Source organism: Molothrus aeneus, chromosome 1, assembly GCF_037042795.1.
Source record: "Molothrus aeneus isolate 106 chromosome 1, BPBGC_Maene_1.0, whole genome shotgun sequence".
Taxonomy (NCBI): domain Eukaryota; kingdom Metazoa; phylum Chordata; class Aves; order Passeriformes; family Icteridae; genus Molothrus; species Molothrus aeneus.
This window is the reverse complement of record NC_089646.1, coordinates 83674122-83687821: the sequence shown is the minus strand read 5'-3', so window position 1 is coordinate 83687821 and position 13700 is coordinate 83674122. Positions and strand designations below refer to the sequence as shown.

At 37.2% G+C, this 13700-nt stretch overlaps 1 protein-coding gene across 1 annotated transcript in view; it reads left to right on the top strand.

The window, feature by feature from the left end:
* DDC (dopa decarboxylase) overlaps positions 1-13700 on the top strand; it is a 56110-nt gene that overhangs the window by 12985 nt on the left and 29425 nt on the right. Inside the window, exons 4-6 of the mRNA XM_066560053.1 lie at positions 620-739; positions 4795-4929; positions 8666-8809. Of these exons, the coding sequence (XP_066416150.1) occupies positions 620-739; positions 4795-4929; positions 8666-8809 (399 nt within the window). The remainder of the gene's footprint in view (positions 1-619; positions 740-4794; positions 4930-8665; positions 8810-13700) is intronic.

Here is a 13700-nt window from a genome sequence, read left to right as displayed (position 1 = left end):
AAGTATTTCAGTAACATTCTACAATGAAATTATTGATTATTAGCAGTGAAGTCACAGGAGTATTTTTGTAGGTAAATTTCCTTGATTAATTAAGGATTTTCACACAGTCTGAATGATTCCAGGAATAAAAGGCTGGTTCCTCATACAAGTTTTGCTCTTGAAAAATCACCAACATTTATAATTAATGATAGCAATGCAAACATACTGATAATCCAGTAATAACTATGACTGCAGTTTAGCAGCCATTGTTGTTATTTCTCTTTTCATCTGGATGAACGGAAAATTTTATTAAAACCCCCACATTCATATGAGGTATACTCTTCTCAAAAGAGGCTGATATTTGATGTTAAAAAAAAAAACATGCAAGATGCAAATCCTAGCTTTGACATTTGATAGACATGGTTCTATATAAGGCCAATTTTGACATTTTTTACTAAGTGTTAGAAACTATATGCACAAAATGGTCTTCAGGTCCCTAACTTGGCTGGTGGCATTAGTCATCTAGTCTCTATAGCAAAAAAAAAAGAGAGAAAGAGAGAGAATTATTCTTGCTGAGGTAGATCTGATTTCTCTTCATGGTCTAGAGAGATTATTCCCTCTGCTCTATTTTTCAACACAGGCTGCAAGTCCAGCTTGCACAGAGCTGGAGACTGTCATGCTGGATTGGCTAGGGAAGATGGTTAATTTGCCTGAGGAGTTTTTAGCTGGGAAGGATGGCCAAGGTGGAGGAGTCATTCAGGTAAGAGGGGAAATGAAAGAAAGAATACAGATTGAGTTCTTGAAATCATGATTTTGTAAAATCTTTATACTAGGACACTAATGAAGGAAATATATTTTTTTTTGCTGCCACATGGGTTCCTTTCAAATTTCAGAAGGATTGATGATCTGTGAGAATGTCTATAGGTGGGCAGTATCATTCAGGAAAGTAATGCTGATGTTTTTAGAGCAGCTGATTTCTGAAACACTTCTCAGTGAAGAATTGTTAGTAGTTCAATTTAAAATTTAGGCTTAAAATTCAAATCAAAATTGTGTAGGATGGAGACTTTAATTTGTTACTCAGTGGACTGAGTTCATACATATCAACCATATGCAGCAATGTTTCATAGCTGAGGTTAGAAGTCTACCTTTTCTATGTGCAATTGTTTATTTCAGTCAGTTTCCAAAGAACATTGGAGATAAACTTTGATAAATAGAAATAACAGAATGTAGTAAAGAGTATATCAATTTTTGCCAAAGAGATTGAAATTTCTTTATGTTTTTCTTATATAGCAAAAGGAAATACCAGAATATTATAATAAAGTGAAGAGCTGTTTATAATGTGAACCTAAGCACTTCTATCAATAGATACTACAATTTTGAGACTACAGTGCATATCCAAACTAGAAAAAAGCCCCCAAAATTTGACATTGACTGCTGAATTAAACTTACAATGTCTGAGCAGCTAACCTGAACAAAAATGAATATATTATCAATGGGCAATCTTGATCCTAGATGGACTTGCACCTACATCAGTGTATTTCCAGTATAGATCTTTACTTATCTGCTTGCTCTGTTAGTGTCTTTATCATTACGATTGCTAGGAAGGGCTTTATGTTCAAGAAATCAAGCTTCCCTCATGCATGTAGCAGCATCTATTTTGTACCAGTTAAAGCAAGCAATTATGCCTGATTGTTATCAGCAGGAAATATTGCCCCTCCAGGCTGATAGTGCTGGATTGCCCATAATTTTCATCAGAAACTGGTCATTTTCAGAATCGAAAGTAGGCTCTGTGTTCCAGCTTATGATGCAGTCATTTGGGCTGCAGATCTTCTTGTCTTGCTCTTGAAACAATAATGATCCAAGCAAAAGAGCATGAGGCAAAGACAACGTGTGTGAAAGTGCCAGTCATTCTGTGCCTAAATGCCAAGTAATTATTGTGCTATTGGGTAAAACTGAGCCTGTGAAAATTGCCTCTTAATTACATTTGAAAGTCTATGTCAATATGAAGCACTTTGTTGTTCTGTGCAAGATGACACTTCAAAATGGCAAAAGATGAAAGAAAATTTCAGTTCAGAGCTCTGGTGGACATGAACATCAGCTCTTGCTGATATTTCCTCCGCCTCTTGAGCCTGCTTGCCATGGCAACCTTTGTTTGCCTGTGGTAAAAGCAAAGGTATCATCATCCTTCACTTAATGCAGAATGCAGCATTGAAGAGGAGAAAAAACAGCTTTCAAAAATAAGTGAGAAAGCAACTTTCTTCCTGAAGTTTGTAACCTGCTGTTCATTCTAGATAAATTACTGGAAAGTGTATACCTGCTTTGAATTTTAAAGAGGTTTCTTGCTCTGCAAAGAAAAAGTATTTTAGGGGTGAGACAAAATTATCTTTGGCCTGGCAAAGAACACTGCTGATTTATCTTGCTTGTCAGTTAGCCAAGTAGTTCAAGAACCAAGGCGTTGGTTTTTTTTTCCCTCAAAATATTTAGCACAAGACTTTGGTGCCAAGTGTATAGAAGAGCATTACAAACCAAGCTCTGCAAGCAGTGTAAAAAGCTTCAGTGTAAAAAAGGTGACTCAGTATAAAAAAAGTGATTTATGGAAACTGAGGCAAGGGGGGAAAGCCTGTGTTTATCCTGAGACGTCCAAAAGTATTTCCAGGTTGCTGGATTCACGTACCTTTAAGCTATGTCCCAGCAAAATTCAGGAGGCAAAATTCAGCTGGGCAAGTAGGCCCTTTTCTTTTCATCCTTGTTTCTGTAAAAGGAAATTCATACAAGAACTGTTGTATACATTGACTACTCACCAGCATAGATGGAGAGCCAGGATATCTTGGTGCACTCCATAGGAAGCTGAGGCTATTCTTCAGCCTAAGTCATTTGCCCACCCAGCCAGACAATCACCAGAATAGTGGGAGCCTAAATTTCCAGCTCTCAAATAAATGCCTTAACCTTTGTAATTTCTTACAGCCATTTTCTTTTATGTATTAATGACCGTTTTTGTAATATGTGTATTCCATTCATATCCTGGAAATGCACTAACAGTGTAAATGATTATTTTATTTCAGCTATTTTGACCTTTTAGACAGAAAAAGTAGGAAGATTTCTCCATGTTCTGATATTGTAATGAGAGATCTGTCTGGCCACTGACCATACACAGAATAACATTATTTAAGGAAATTGACAAATTATGTTTTCTGCAATTAATAGACCAAATTTCCTTTCCCCCTTGCCTCCACATGGAAATTCTACCTTACTTGACCAAAAGGAGTAATTGTATCCTGATTCCATACTGTATCTGTAATAATTCCCTCAGTTACCATAATACTGTATGCAGCAGCAGCAGCAGGAGGTATTAAAAAATGCACAAAAAATGCAAACTAGTGCACAAAACTCTCCAGCTTGTGTTTATGCCTTGGGGTCTACATTCCTTGAATCTCATACTACCAAAAAGGCAGATAAAATATATTCATCATTGGCAATACATTCAGTGAATGCTCTGGGACTGTCCTTTTCCTGGATTACTCAGTTGAATTTCAGCTGGATTGCATTCATGCACTGTTGAGATGTTGACATGAGTAGAAGGGAGCTTGGTCTCATATGAATAGCTCAGCCAACTTCAGTGTAGGAGAAAGTCTGAACTCACTGGGATCATTCTCACATATGAAATCTGTCAGATCAGGCTCATCTTCAGGGAAATAAAATTGTTTTCCAAATATTTAAACATTTGTTGTAATTAGTAAGTATATTCAAGTCTTCAACAGAGGTAGGAGAGAATTTTGATACAGGACAAGAAAGATCACTCCAAAATTAGTTTGTTGACACTGGGGTTATTTCTGAGACATAGATACTAAAACAAGTGACTCTATTCAGAGCACTGTTATGATTCACATGATATTATATCAACTTTGAAAGTACCTAAAAACTTCTTCTTGCTTAGAGACTCCCCAGTACATTGAAATTTATGAGTATGTATTTACAAACTGCTACTAATAGTTTAAAGGAGTAGTTTAGGGCATGTTTCAGATGCATTTTCTAGAAGAAAACTGTAAAAAGAATTTCTGGGAAGTTGTATTCTGTGAAATTTACTAAATAAATTAATAAATTGATACAAAAAATATTTTTGTTATCACAGAGTATCCAAGACGTATTTTAAACTGATGTCTTGTGAGTCAAAGTGCAATTTAGAAATAGCATGTCACTGTTCCTTTCATCTTTCTTGGTGATGAAGAAAACATACATAACTAATACTTCGAAGTGCAGTTAGCTATATTGAATCATAGCAGTTTTGTTTTTTCAGTGGTTTTTTTCTCTTTTAGTCACAATAATTTACTTGCCCAAGGTAATTCTAATATGAAAGAAGGTGTATAGTTAGGCATGTGTCTTGATAGAAGTGAGAACTCTATCAAGTGGCATTCAGGTTGTGATGGAACTTAGATGTGCAGAAATCTGGAGCAAGAGAAATCAGCAGTTACTCTGACATTGTTATGAATTAAGAGCAGACTGGTGCCTGGTTTGAGAGCCTTTTCACATACATTTAAGTCTTAGTGAGTCCAGCTTTGTAGCACTTGGTTGCGAGGCTGTTGCCTAAACTGAACAAGCATAGAGATTTAAGAGAAAAGGCAGAGGCATTGGGAAGGAGGAGACCAAGATCAAACAGAGATTCCTCCCTTGCTGTCAGACATATTTTTAAAAAACATAAGATTGCAGTTTCTCATCTGCATTTTCTGTTAACTACTTCACAGATTAACACAGAATGAATGTTGCTTTTCTCCTTCTGCAATGTTTTAATTTTGAATCTTCCCTCAATTTATCCCACAGGGAAGTGCAAGCGAGGCCACCCTGATTGCACTGCTTGCTGCAAGGACAAAGATTATCAGACAGGTGCAGTCAGAGAAGCCTGAGCTGACAAAAACAGAGATCATGGGCAGGCTGGTGGCTTATGCTTCTGATCAGGTGAGTACCTCTCATGAACTTGGAAACACAGTGTCTGTACTTAACAATTTCAGCAATCTGAATAGGCAGGTGAATTTAGCATAAACTCTTTGGATTGGTGACTATTTGATTTTGGTTGTTTAAATCTTACTGTACATCCTAAGTGTGTTCCATGGGGGTCTGTATTGGGATCAGTGTTGTTTAACATCTTCATAAATGACATAGACAAAGAGATGGAGTGCACCCTCAGCAAATTTGGAGATGACACCGAGCTGAATGGTACAGTTGACACACCTGAGGATGGGATGCCATCCAGATGGACCTGGACAAACTTGAAAATTGCTCCATGGGAATCTCATGAGGTTTAACAAGACCAAGTTCAAGGTGCAGCACCTGGACCAGGGCAGCCCCCATACCAACACAGGCTGGGGGATGAACAGATGGAGAGCAGCCCTGTGAGAAGGACTTGGGAGTGCTGGTGGATGAGAGGCTGGACATGAGCTGGCAAAGTGTGTTTGCAGTTCAGAAAGCCAAACATGTCCTGGGCTGCATCCAAAGCAGCGTGGCCAGCAGAGCCAGGGAGGGGATTCTGCCCCTCTGCTCTGCTCTGGTGAGACCCCACCTGCAGTGCTGCACCCATCTCTGGGGCCACAGCATAGGGGGACATGGACCTGTTGGAGCAATTACAGAGGATGGACATCAAGATGATCAGAGGAATGAAGCACCTCTTCTATGGGAAAAGGCTGAGAGAATTAGGATTGCTCAGCCTGGAGAAGGGAAGGCTTTGGGGTGACATAATTAAGACTTAAAGCCTGTATGAAGGACATGGGGGGACTTGTTACAAGAGCATGTACAGAACAAGGGGAAATGATTTTAAACTGTAAGTAGGGTATTATATTAAAGAAATTCTTTACTGTGGGAGTGGTGAGGCACTGGAACAGGTTGTCCATAGAATTTGTGGATGTCCTACCTCTGGAGGTGTTCAAGGCCAGTATGTATGGGGTTCTGTGCAACCTGGTCTAGTAGAAAATGTCCCTGCCTGTGACAGTGGGACTTGCACCAGTTGATCTGTAAGGTTCCTTCCAACCCAGGCCATTCTATGATTCTGTGGTAAGTGAACTGGAATGTCATATGTACTTTCACAATATAAAGGATAAATATCCAGATGTCAGTGTTAAACATCTTTATAAGAGCTTGTTTGAAGTAAATAAGGATAATTAAATTAGATATTAATTTCAGTCATGTTTAGTAAGTCTAGGATACCTTTTGTTACATCCAGTCTTCTATATCTATATGTGCATACAGTATTTTCCTCCTACAAGCACATGTGCAAGCAAATATCTTCTCCCTATATGCATGCATGGGTACAGGTGCATGTATGCAGAAAAACCTAATGCATGAATAAAATCAAATCAGTCACAGTACTTGAAGAAGCGAAAACATTTTTTTTCCTTTTAAAAAAGAAAACCTTTAAGATATCCATCTGCCAATCCAACTAAGAAAACTTGTAAGGAAACAGAAAACATAATCCTTGATTTCTGACTGTGAGTGGTATTTAGCAGACTGAGTAACACTAAATTCTCAGCAGGCCATGACTATGAGAGGCTTTTAATGTTAATGAAAACAAATTCTGCTCATGTGAGTTCTGCTGCTGACACTGTAATCCTACTGAAGGGCCATGCACTGTTGTTTCTCTTAATATGTGTGACATTTTCTTACCTACATGTCAATGAGACAGAAAAAACTCCTCTCTTAGTACTTACTGTTTATATTAAAGAAATATAGGATGTGCAGAATAAAATGGCCAGGTTTCAGCCTTGCTTTGATTTACTACTAAGTGTATGTTAGAGAGCACTGTAGAAGTTGTTAACACCACACTTGCTCTTTGCTGGTGGGAAGAAGGATTACACTTGCGTGGTAAGAAGATTCAAGACAAGAAAATATGAGAAAAGATAACTGCTTTCAAGAGGCACAAAGGATATTTATCCTTTCTTTTTGTTTGTTTGGGACCCTAAGGTCAGTATTGCACAGATCACCAGTCCCAGAGCTCCGACCAACCCAGTGATGCACAAAACCTTTTACTTGTTTTGACTTTTTTGTCCCATACAAGAGGCAGACCTGAAATGAGGACTGACAGGCCTTCCTGTCTACTGAAGGTCAGAGGATCTTATGTTTACAGAAGGATTTGCCTTAAGATACTGCTGACCTTTCCAAGCAGATTGTTTCCAAGCTCACCATTCCTTCTGCATTAAGAACAAACCTGTGTGACTCATAGGCAATAATCCACAAAAGAAAGTTCAAGCCATTCTGTGAAAGGGAAAACCATTTACTGATGGAGCCCAACAATACCAGAATGCATCTGGAAAAGAATCTTGCAAGTTTTTGAGTCTTGATGAAGCTATTTAGGGGTTCTGACTGGCTAACAACCTCAGTGCATTATTGTATTATTGTAGTTTGCTTATTTGCAATTCTAGTATAAATAAGTTCTAAAATACATTTTTCATTGTACACTTGAATGAAGTATGATATTGCTATGCCACACACCTCATTTTCCCCTTAAAAAGTTATACTTCAAGTTTAGGCTTCCTCATTTTCTCAAGCTGCTGCCTAATTGGTTACCAAGCACATTAAAAAGGGGCACTACTGAGATACAAATTGATGGTACATCTGTCTTTAAAACATGTCATTCCAGAAATATGTTTAGCTGAAAGGAAAAATTTCATCTAGTCTAGTTCAACAAAATTCTGGATTGCTATTTTTGTGATTATATGCTAAATTGAAATAGAATTAATAAGCAGTCTTAGGCACTGGCAAGAATCAACAAGAAAGTTGTGAATGAGAATAGTCATGATATAAAAAGGTGAGGCATTTTCCTCTTTCAAATTAATGATGATTAATGAAATTATAGAGGGTAAAATAGCTTCCCTGTTTGTTTGTTTTAATCACACTTTAAAGGAGATTATTTTGTGGTAATGTACCTCTCGTTGTCCATGGAGTTTTTATTCCTGTTATTATTCTATTGTACTTCACAAATTTATGAGAATTTCTTAGTGATAACTTCGTTTTTATTAACAGAGATGTGATTTATTTTCTAAAACAATATTATTTCAGGGGAATTAAATTGAAGTGTTGTAAATAATGAAGAGTTGTAAACACATATTGGGAATGATCCTTACTTCCCTAAAAAAGTGACTGAATGATTGAACCACAATGTAGTTAGTATGTAATCAGAAAAAATGGTTGTGTAAGACAATATCTGTCTGTACCATACTGTGACATGTATAATTTTAGAGTTCAGAAAAGCTATACAACATAAAAATATGCTAGCAAGCACCTGAATCATTGTCAGACAAGAGGGTTATCTGCACATCTTTTGATAGATCTAGAGCCGAATCCTGAAGCTCTACATCAATCCTACCATGTAAATTAAAGCTCTCACTAAGGTTAATGGAACTCTTGTCTAATGTGATCATAGCAATGGTCTCAAGGGTATGTCAGGGTTGCTATTAGTTTATTTTGTGTATGTGTGTATTTATGTATATGTGTATATATATATATATGTGTGTGTGTGTGTGTGTGTGTCCATCTACCTATAGGAAAGGAGGAGAAGTATTTATCTATTACATATGATCAACAGTTCTAGGATCTCAAGTATGCTTTACTTGAAAGGACTTACTTTTTTAGTTTGCAAATTCAAATGAACTTCTTACATTCCAGTAAAAGGTATTGGTCTTAAAACTTGCCCGTTTCCTTGTAGGCTCATTCCTCTGTGGAAAGGGCTGCATTAATTGGTGCTGTGAAGATTAAAAATGTTCCTTCAGATGACACATTTAGTGTTTGTGGTTCAGCCTTGAAGAAAGTTCTGGATGAAGACAAAGCTGCTGGTCTTATACCTTTCTTTGTGAGTACTGGGTTTTAACAAGTCAGTGGATTTAATGCTTCTGATAAGATGCTTTTGACATGAATAGATGGTCTCATCCCTAACAGAGGCACTGGGAGGCAGCTGGACTAGAATACTAGGAGAGGTTCCACGAGTGTTTTTCACATACCTTTTTGTGCAGGAGGAGAAAATTTGAGCAGCTGATTGCACTTCTCAGCAAAATGATGTTTGGGGTCAATTTCAATTTTGTAGTTACATGTAGCCCTGCAGTGTTATAATGTCCTAATTCCTGAATTCTGAACTGTTTACCTTTATTTTTCAGGTTCCAACTCACTTACAAATAAAACAAGTGTAAAAGCAATAAATTAAATGATGCTATCTCAAGCTCAAGTGTCTTCAAGAAACAATAGTTTCCTCTTGATAGTACTTTAGCAAAAAAATGAACCTCCATAATATACCCCAAAATATCATCAAGATCAGATGCAGTCAGGTGCTTGTGAGTATGTAATTAATCTCTAACAAGTGAGCTATAGAGAATGCAGCTGTGGAAATTTTAGATGTCACCATTTCTTGTTACCTGTCCACTTTTTTTTCTCCAGAAATTCCTGCTTTCACAGCAGGACAGCAAAGGCAAATATAGTTATGTAACAGTATCTTAAGCTCATAATCCCCCAAGTTTTGACATAGAGCATTGTTAGATTAGCTAAAATACTAAAGTTTGGTTCTACCATAAGTATCTGATCAAAAAGAAAATTTGCTTATTCATCAGATCTGCTCCTCCTGCCAGTTCAGAATACTATGTTATTACTTCAAGTTAAAACAAGATTTTGCCATTTGTTTTTTTCCTATGAAGTAAGTAACTTCTGTTGTGGTTTTGTACACCACCAAAAAAAAATCTTTGCTTATTTCCAAGCATTATGCTCTACTAAACTTGATAAGGATCACAGGCTATATAGATTTATTAAGGGGTATAACATGCTGCAGAGAATATGTTTTTACTGGCCTCCACTGAAGAAAAAATCCTCACACAGCTAATTTAGAAACTGAGAACTTCAGAAATGGGATTTTTTTAAGAGATTCAAAAATAAGTCACTTTTTTCACAAAAAAGTCATGTCCAACAATGGTTGTTTCTTTTCTTTCATGTTGTAACATTTTGAAAAGGGATAATGTGACTTAAATTTCTATGAACTGTTTTCAGAAGAATTAGAAGATTAAGCTTGCTTATACTCATGGATTAGTGCCAAATGGGACAAAGAAGCTTAAATTTCACCAGGCCCTTTTGAAAATATAATCTTTTTACTCTTCTTGTTATTAACCTTTAGAGAATGTTTTTATGTAATATGAGGATGACTAGAATGAGAAGTGGTTTTCATATGTGCAGAACACTGCTAATTTCTAGGGTGCCTAGAACTAGCAAGTCCTTAGGATGACCAAGCACATCCTGTCAATTGCTTTATAATATAACTGAGAAAAAAAGCATTTCTAGGGATTCCAAAAAGAACTTTTTCTGTGGGACACACCTATTGAGGTGAAGAACAAGCCACAAGACCTGTTTTATTTCTCTGTGTTATGATCCCAGCTCATAATACCTTACACAGTATCCTGTTTCTATATCTTACTGTTAATTTTAAATAATTACAAGTACAGCAGGATATCACATCTTCATGAAGTAACTATAAATGTCTTTTTTCCTCAGCTTTCGTCCATTAGCAAAAAAAAAAAAATGCAACTTGCCCCTCATAAATATTCAGGCCTTATTAATTTTTCTATGCATACAAGAGAAAAAAAATTCTAATTTATTATTCAGTGACACATTTACAAAGGGTGATTTAACTGCTGTTTTTCTTCCTCTGTTTGTTTAGCTGTGCAGCTTTCAAAGACAGCAGAGTCTCTGCCTGAGTTAATACAGCCTGTATTGAGTCCTCCACTTATTTGTATACATAAAATATGTCAGCTTTAGCTTAGACTAGATCTCATTATCAGTATGGCTGGCCTCTTAACTCAAAAGGTGTGTTAATTCTCTGTCATGCTGAGCAGCAGTCCATGCACTGTATTAATGCTCCCTTTTTTGGCTTGCAGATTTCAAAAGCCTTTCCATTTCTTTTGTTCTTGAGTAATTTGGTGCTGTTGTATTTTGTTCTGGCGACAAAGATATGCACATTGCCAAGGAAACACCTTAGCCACTTGATTCCTTGTCTCCCTGTATTCACTGATCCTTCACTAAGGGGAGTGATTCAACATCAAAGCAACAAGTTTGATGGAAGAAATTCTGCCTGAAGAGACTTGTGACAGCAGAGACATCATTCCTAATGAAGATGTCTTGTTTGCATCCAAGCTGCTACAGTCTCTCTTAGAAGACTGAAAAGGTTTTGTAAGGGATTAAAAAGAAAACACAAGTAAATTGCAATGCCTTATAGGCAGGTTCCTCCTCTTATTCTTAATGAATAAATGAAGAATCATTATACTGAACTTGATAGCAGTGCTTTCCCTGTAAAGGTGAGTGTAGAATCAGGGTCAGGTTTGCTTGATGTGATACAGGTTCTGTCATTACAGCAATCTGTTAACAAAAGGTTTGCTTTTCACATACATAGGATTTGGCAGTCAGCCTTTTTGGGGGAGAGGCATTGTCTTTATAAGGAATCTTTGCATTCCTACCCACCATCAATGTCCTGTAGCACTAGTAATGTGTATATAATTTTGTTCAGTAAAAGCTTTTGCCACTAGGGTACCCTGATCTCTACTTTTGTTTTCTTTCTTTTATTTCTGAGTTCAGACTTGTGTTAATTCATCTCTTTCAAAATACTTTTGCAGAAACTGAAACAGAGATATTTTCATATAGTAAAGCAAGCAGACTCTGCAAAACAGAGCACTTAACCATGTCAGGTGTTGAGGCACTAAAGTAGCCACAGTTTACTGAGGAGCCATTTCCCAGCACAGATGATGTGCAGCCCTTCATCTGGCCCCGGGTGAAGGGGGAGCTTTAAAACACGTGCTGAAGTCATGTCCATTTCATTAACTGTAAACACACACTGGTGGTTAAACCTGTGTGTAAATGCCTCTCTCACTTGGGCCCTGTGCCCCCAGCTTGACACAGGCCTCTGTGTTGGCAGAATGCTGGCTGGGATGCTCAAAAGTGAAGACCACTAAGTTAAGCACTCCTAAATTCAGATAGAGTGCCCACTGCTTAGGTGCCTAGCTCACCTAAACGTGTGTAGGTGGCCTGTAAGATTTGTGCTGTCTTTCATAAGTCAGCACGGACAGATTGCAGCTGGCATATACAATGTACAATATACTTCAATGACCTCAACAAATATAGAGCTGCTACAACACAATTGTCTGCTGCCCAGCATGAAATCTCTCTGATTTTAGATGAAATGACTCTTCTGAACGTGATCCACAGGATATTAAGAAGCAGGCTTTTTGTATCCAGACTCACTCAGGAAACAATAAATCAGAATCAGACTGACAGATGAGCCATCTTTTCAGTAGAACAGTTAGATCCTGACCACAGATTTCCATTTGGAAGAAACATTCTTCAGACACATACAGATGTCTAGGGTGATGTTTCTTAACCCACAGTTTGTGAATGATTGCTGTTCTGTAAAATAGTGAATGGTGGTTTAGAGAACTGTTGCAGTTTTCTTCAGGCCACAGACATTCTCAGGAGTGCAAGTTGGCAAGAACTGAATTGGAGAAAATAAAAACAATATGCGAACATTGAAAGTTCTGCCTCGTTTTAGTTATTTGCAAATGAAAAGCTTTGTGGTGGAACCATGCAAAATGTGTCCACATCTTTTCAATAGCTGTATGAGGTCTTCCAGTTGAAAAGATTGAGAGTAATTGCTCTCAGGAATTATAAAGGTGCATGTGTGTTTCCTGACATAGCTCTCCATTTCAGGAAAGTAATACATGAGATGACTGAGTTAAGCATTTTAGCTGCTTTGTATTCACAACCAAGGGCTGAGTCAAATTTGAAGTGCACAACCTGAAAAGGAAAAGGCCTGCAGGCTATACTGAGCCATCAGTCCCATTTCTGTGATGCAGTCTGTCCCCTGCCCTTTGCACAAATGTGATTTTTCTGGTGTTATACAGGCTACAAATTGAGTTAGATTCATTCTGTAGTACTGAGTTGGGGTGATGAGAGTCCTGACAAGGGCAGATGGTGTCAGCCTAAGTGGTTTCTGAGAATTAAAGAAAGTAGCTTTGAGGCTTAGACACCTGCAGAGGGGAAAATAAAATTATTTTAGAAATTGAGGTATACTTTACAGAATAAACCATTATTTAAACAACTAAGCATATGTTTGAACTCATATAATCTCTCACTGAAAAAGACATACTTCTTATCCTGATTGGGAGAATACTTTAACTGGAGTACAAAACTAATAACAATAATGTATAACTTTTTGTTATGAAATTTCCATCATTATTTTAATTGCTGGACTAACCAAGGCAATTTCACTCTGATCTTGTCAGAAAATTCATACCATATTACCATAAAATATATGTGTAAAAGCAGAGTTAAGTCTATAGTGCACTCTTTCTTTTTATTTCCTAATATATGCATATTCCTTATGCATATTAAAAACCTGGCATTTTCATCATGGTATCCTCCATTGTGATAAATATATTTTCACTCCATACATATGTGCCTTCTTAGGAAAAATTGAGACCAAATTTTTCCTGCTATTTAAAAAAATAGCCTGCAATCTTTTCAAAGCAGCCTCTCTAAGTGGGTGATTAGTCTTCCAGAGAACTCTTAAATGTGTCTCAAGGCACTTCAGTTTTCTGTTCTTCTGTGTCTCAGGAATAGGGCCCAGTATAGATAAAGATGAGATTATCTTGAAGGAAAAATATATTAGCTTATGATTTTACTAACTATATACCTACAATTACTTCTCATTTTCAGAACTG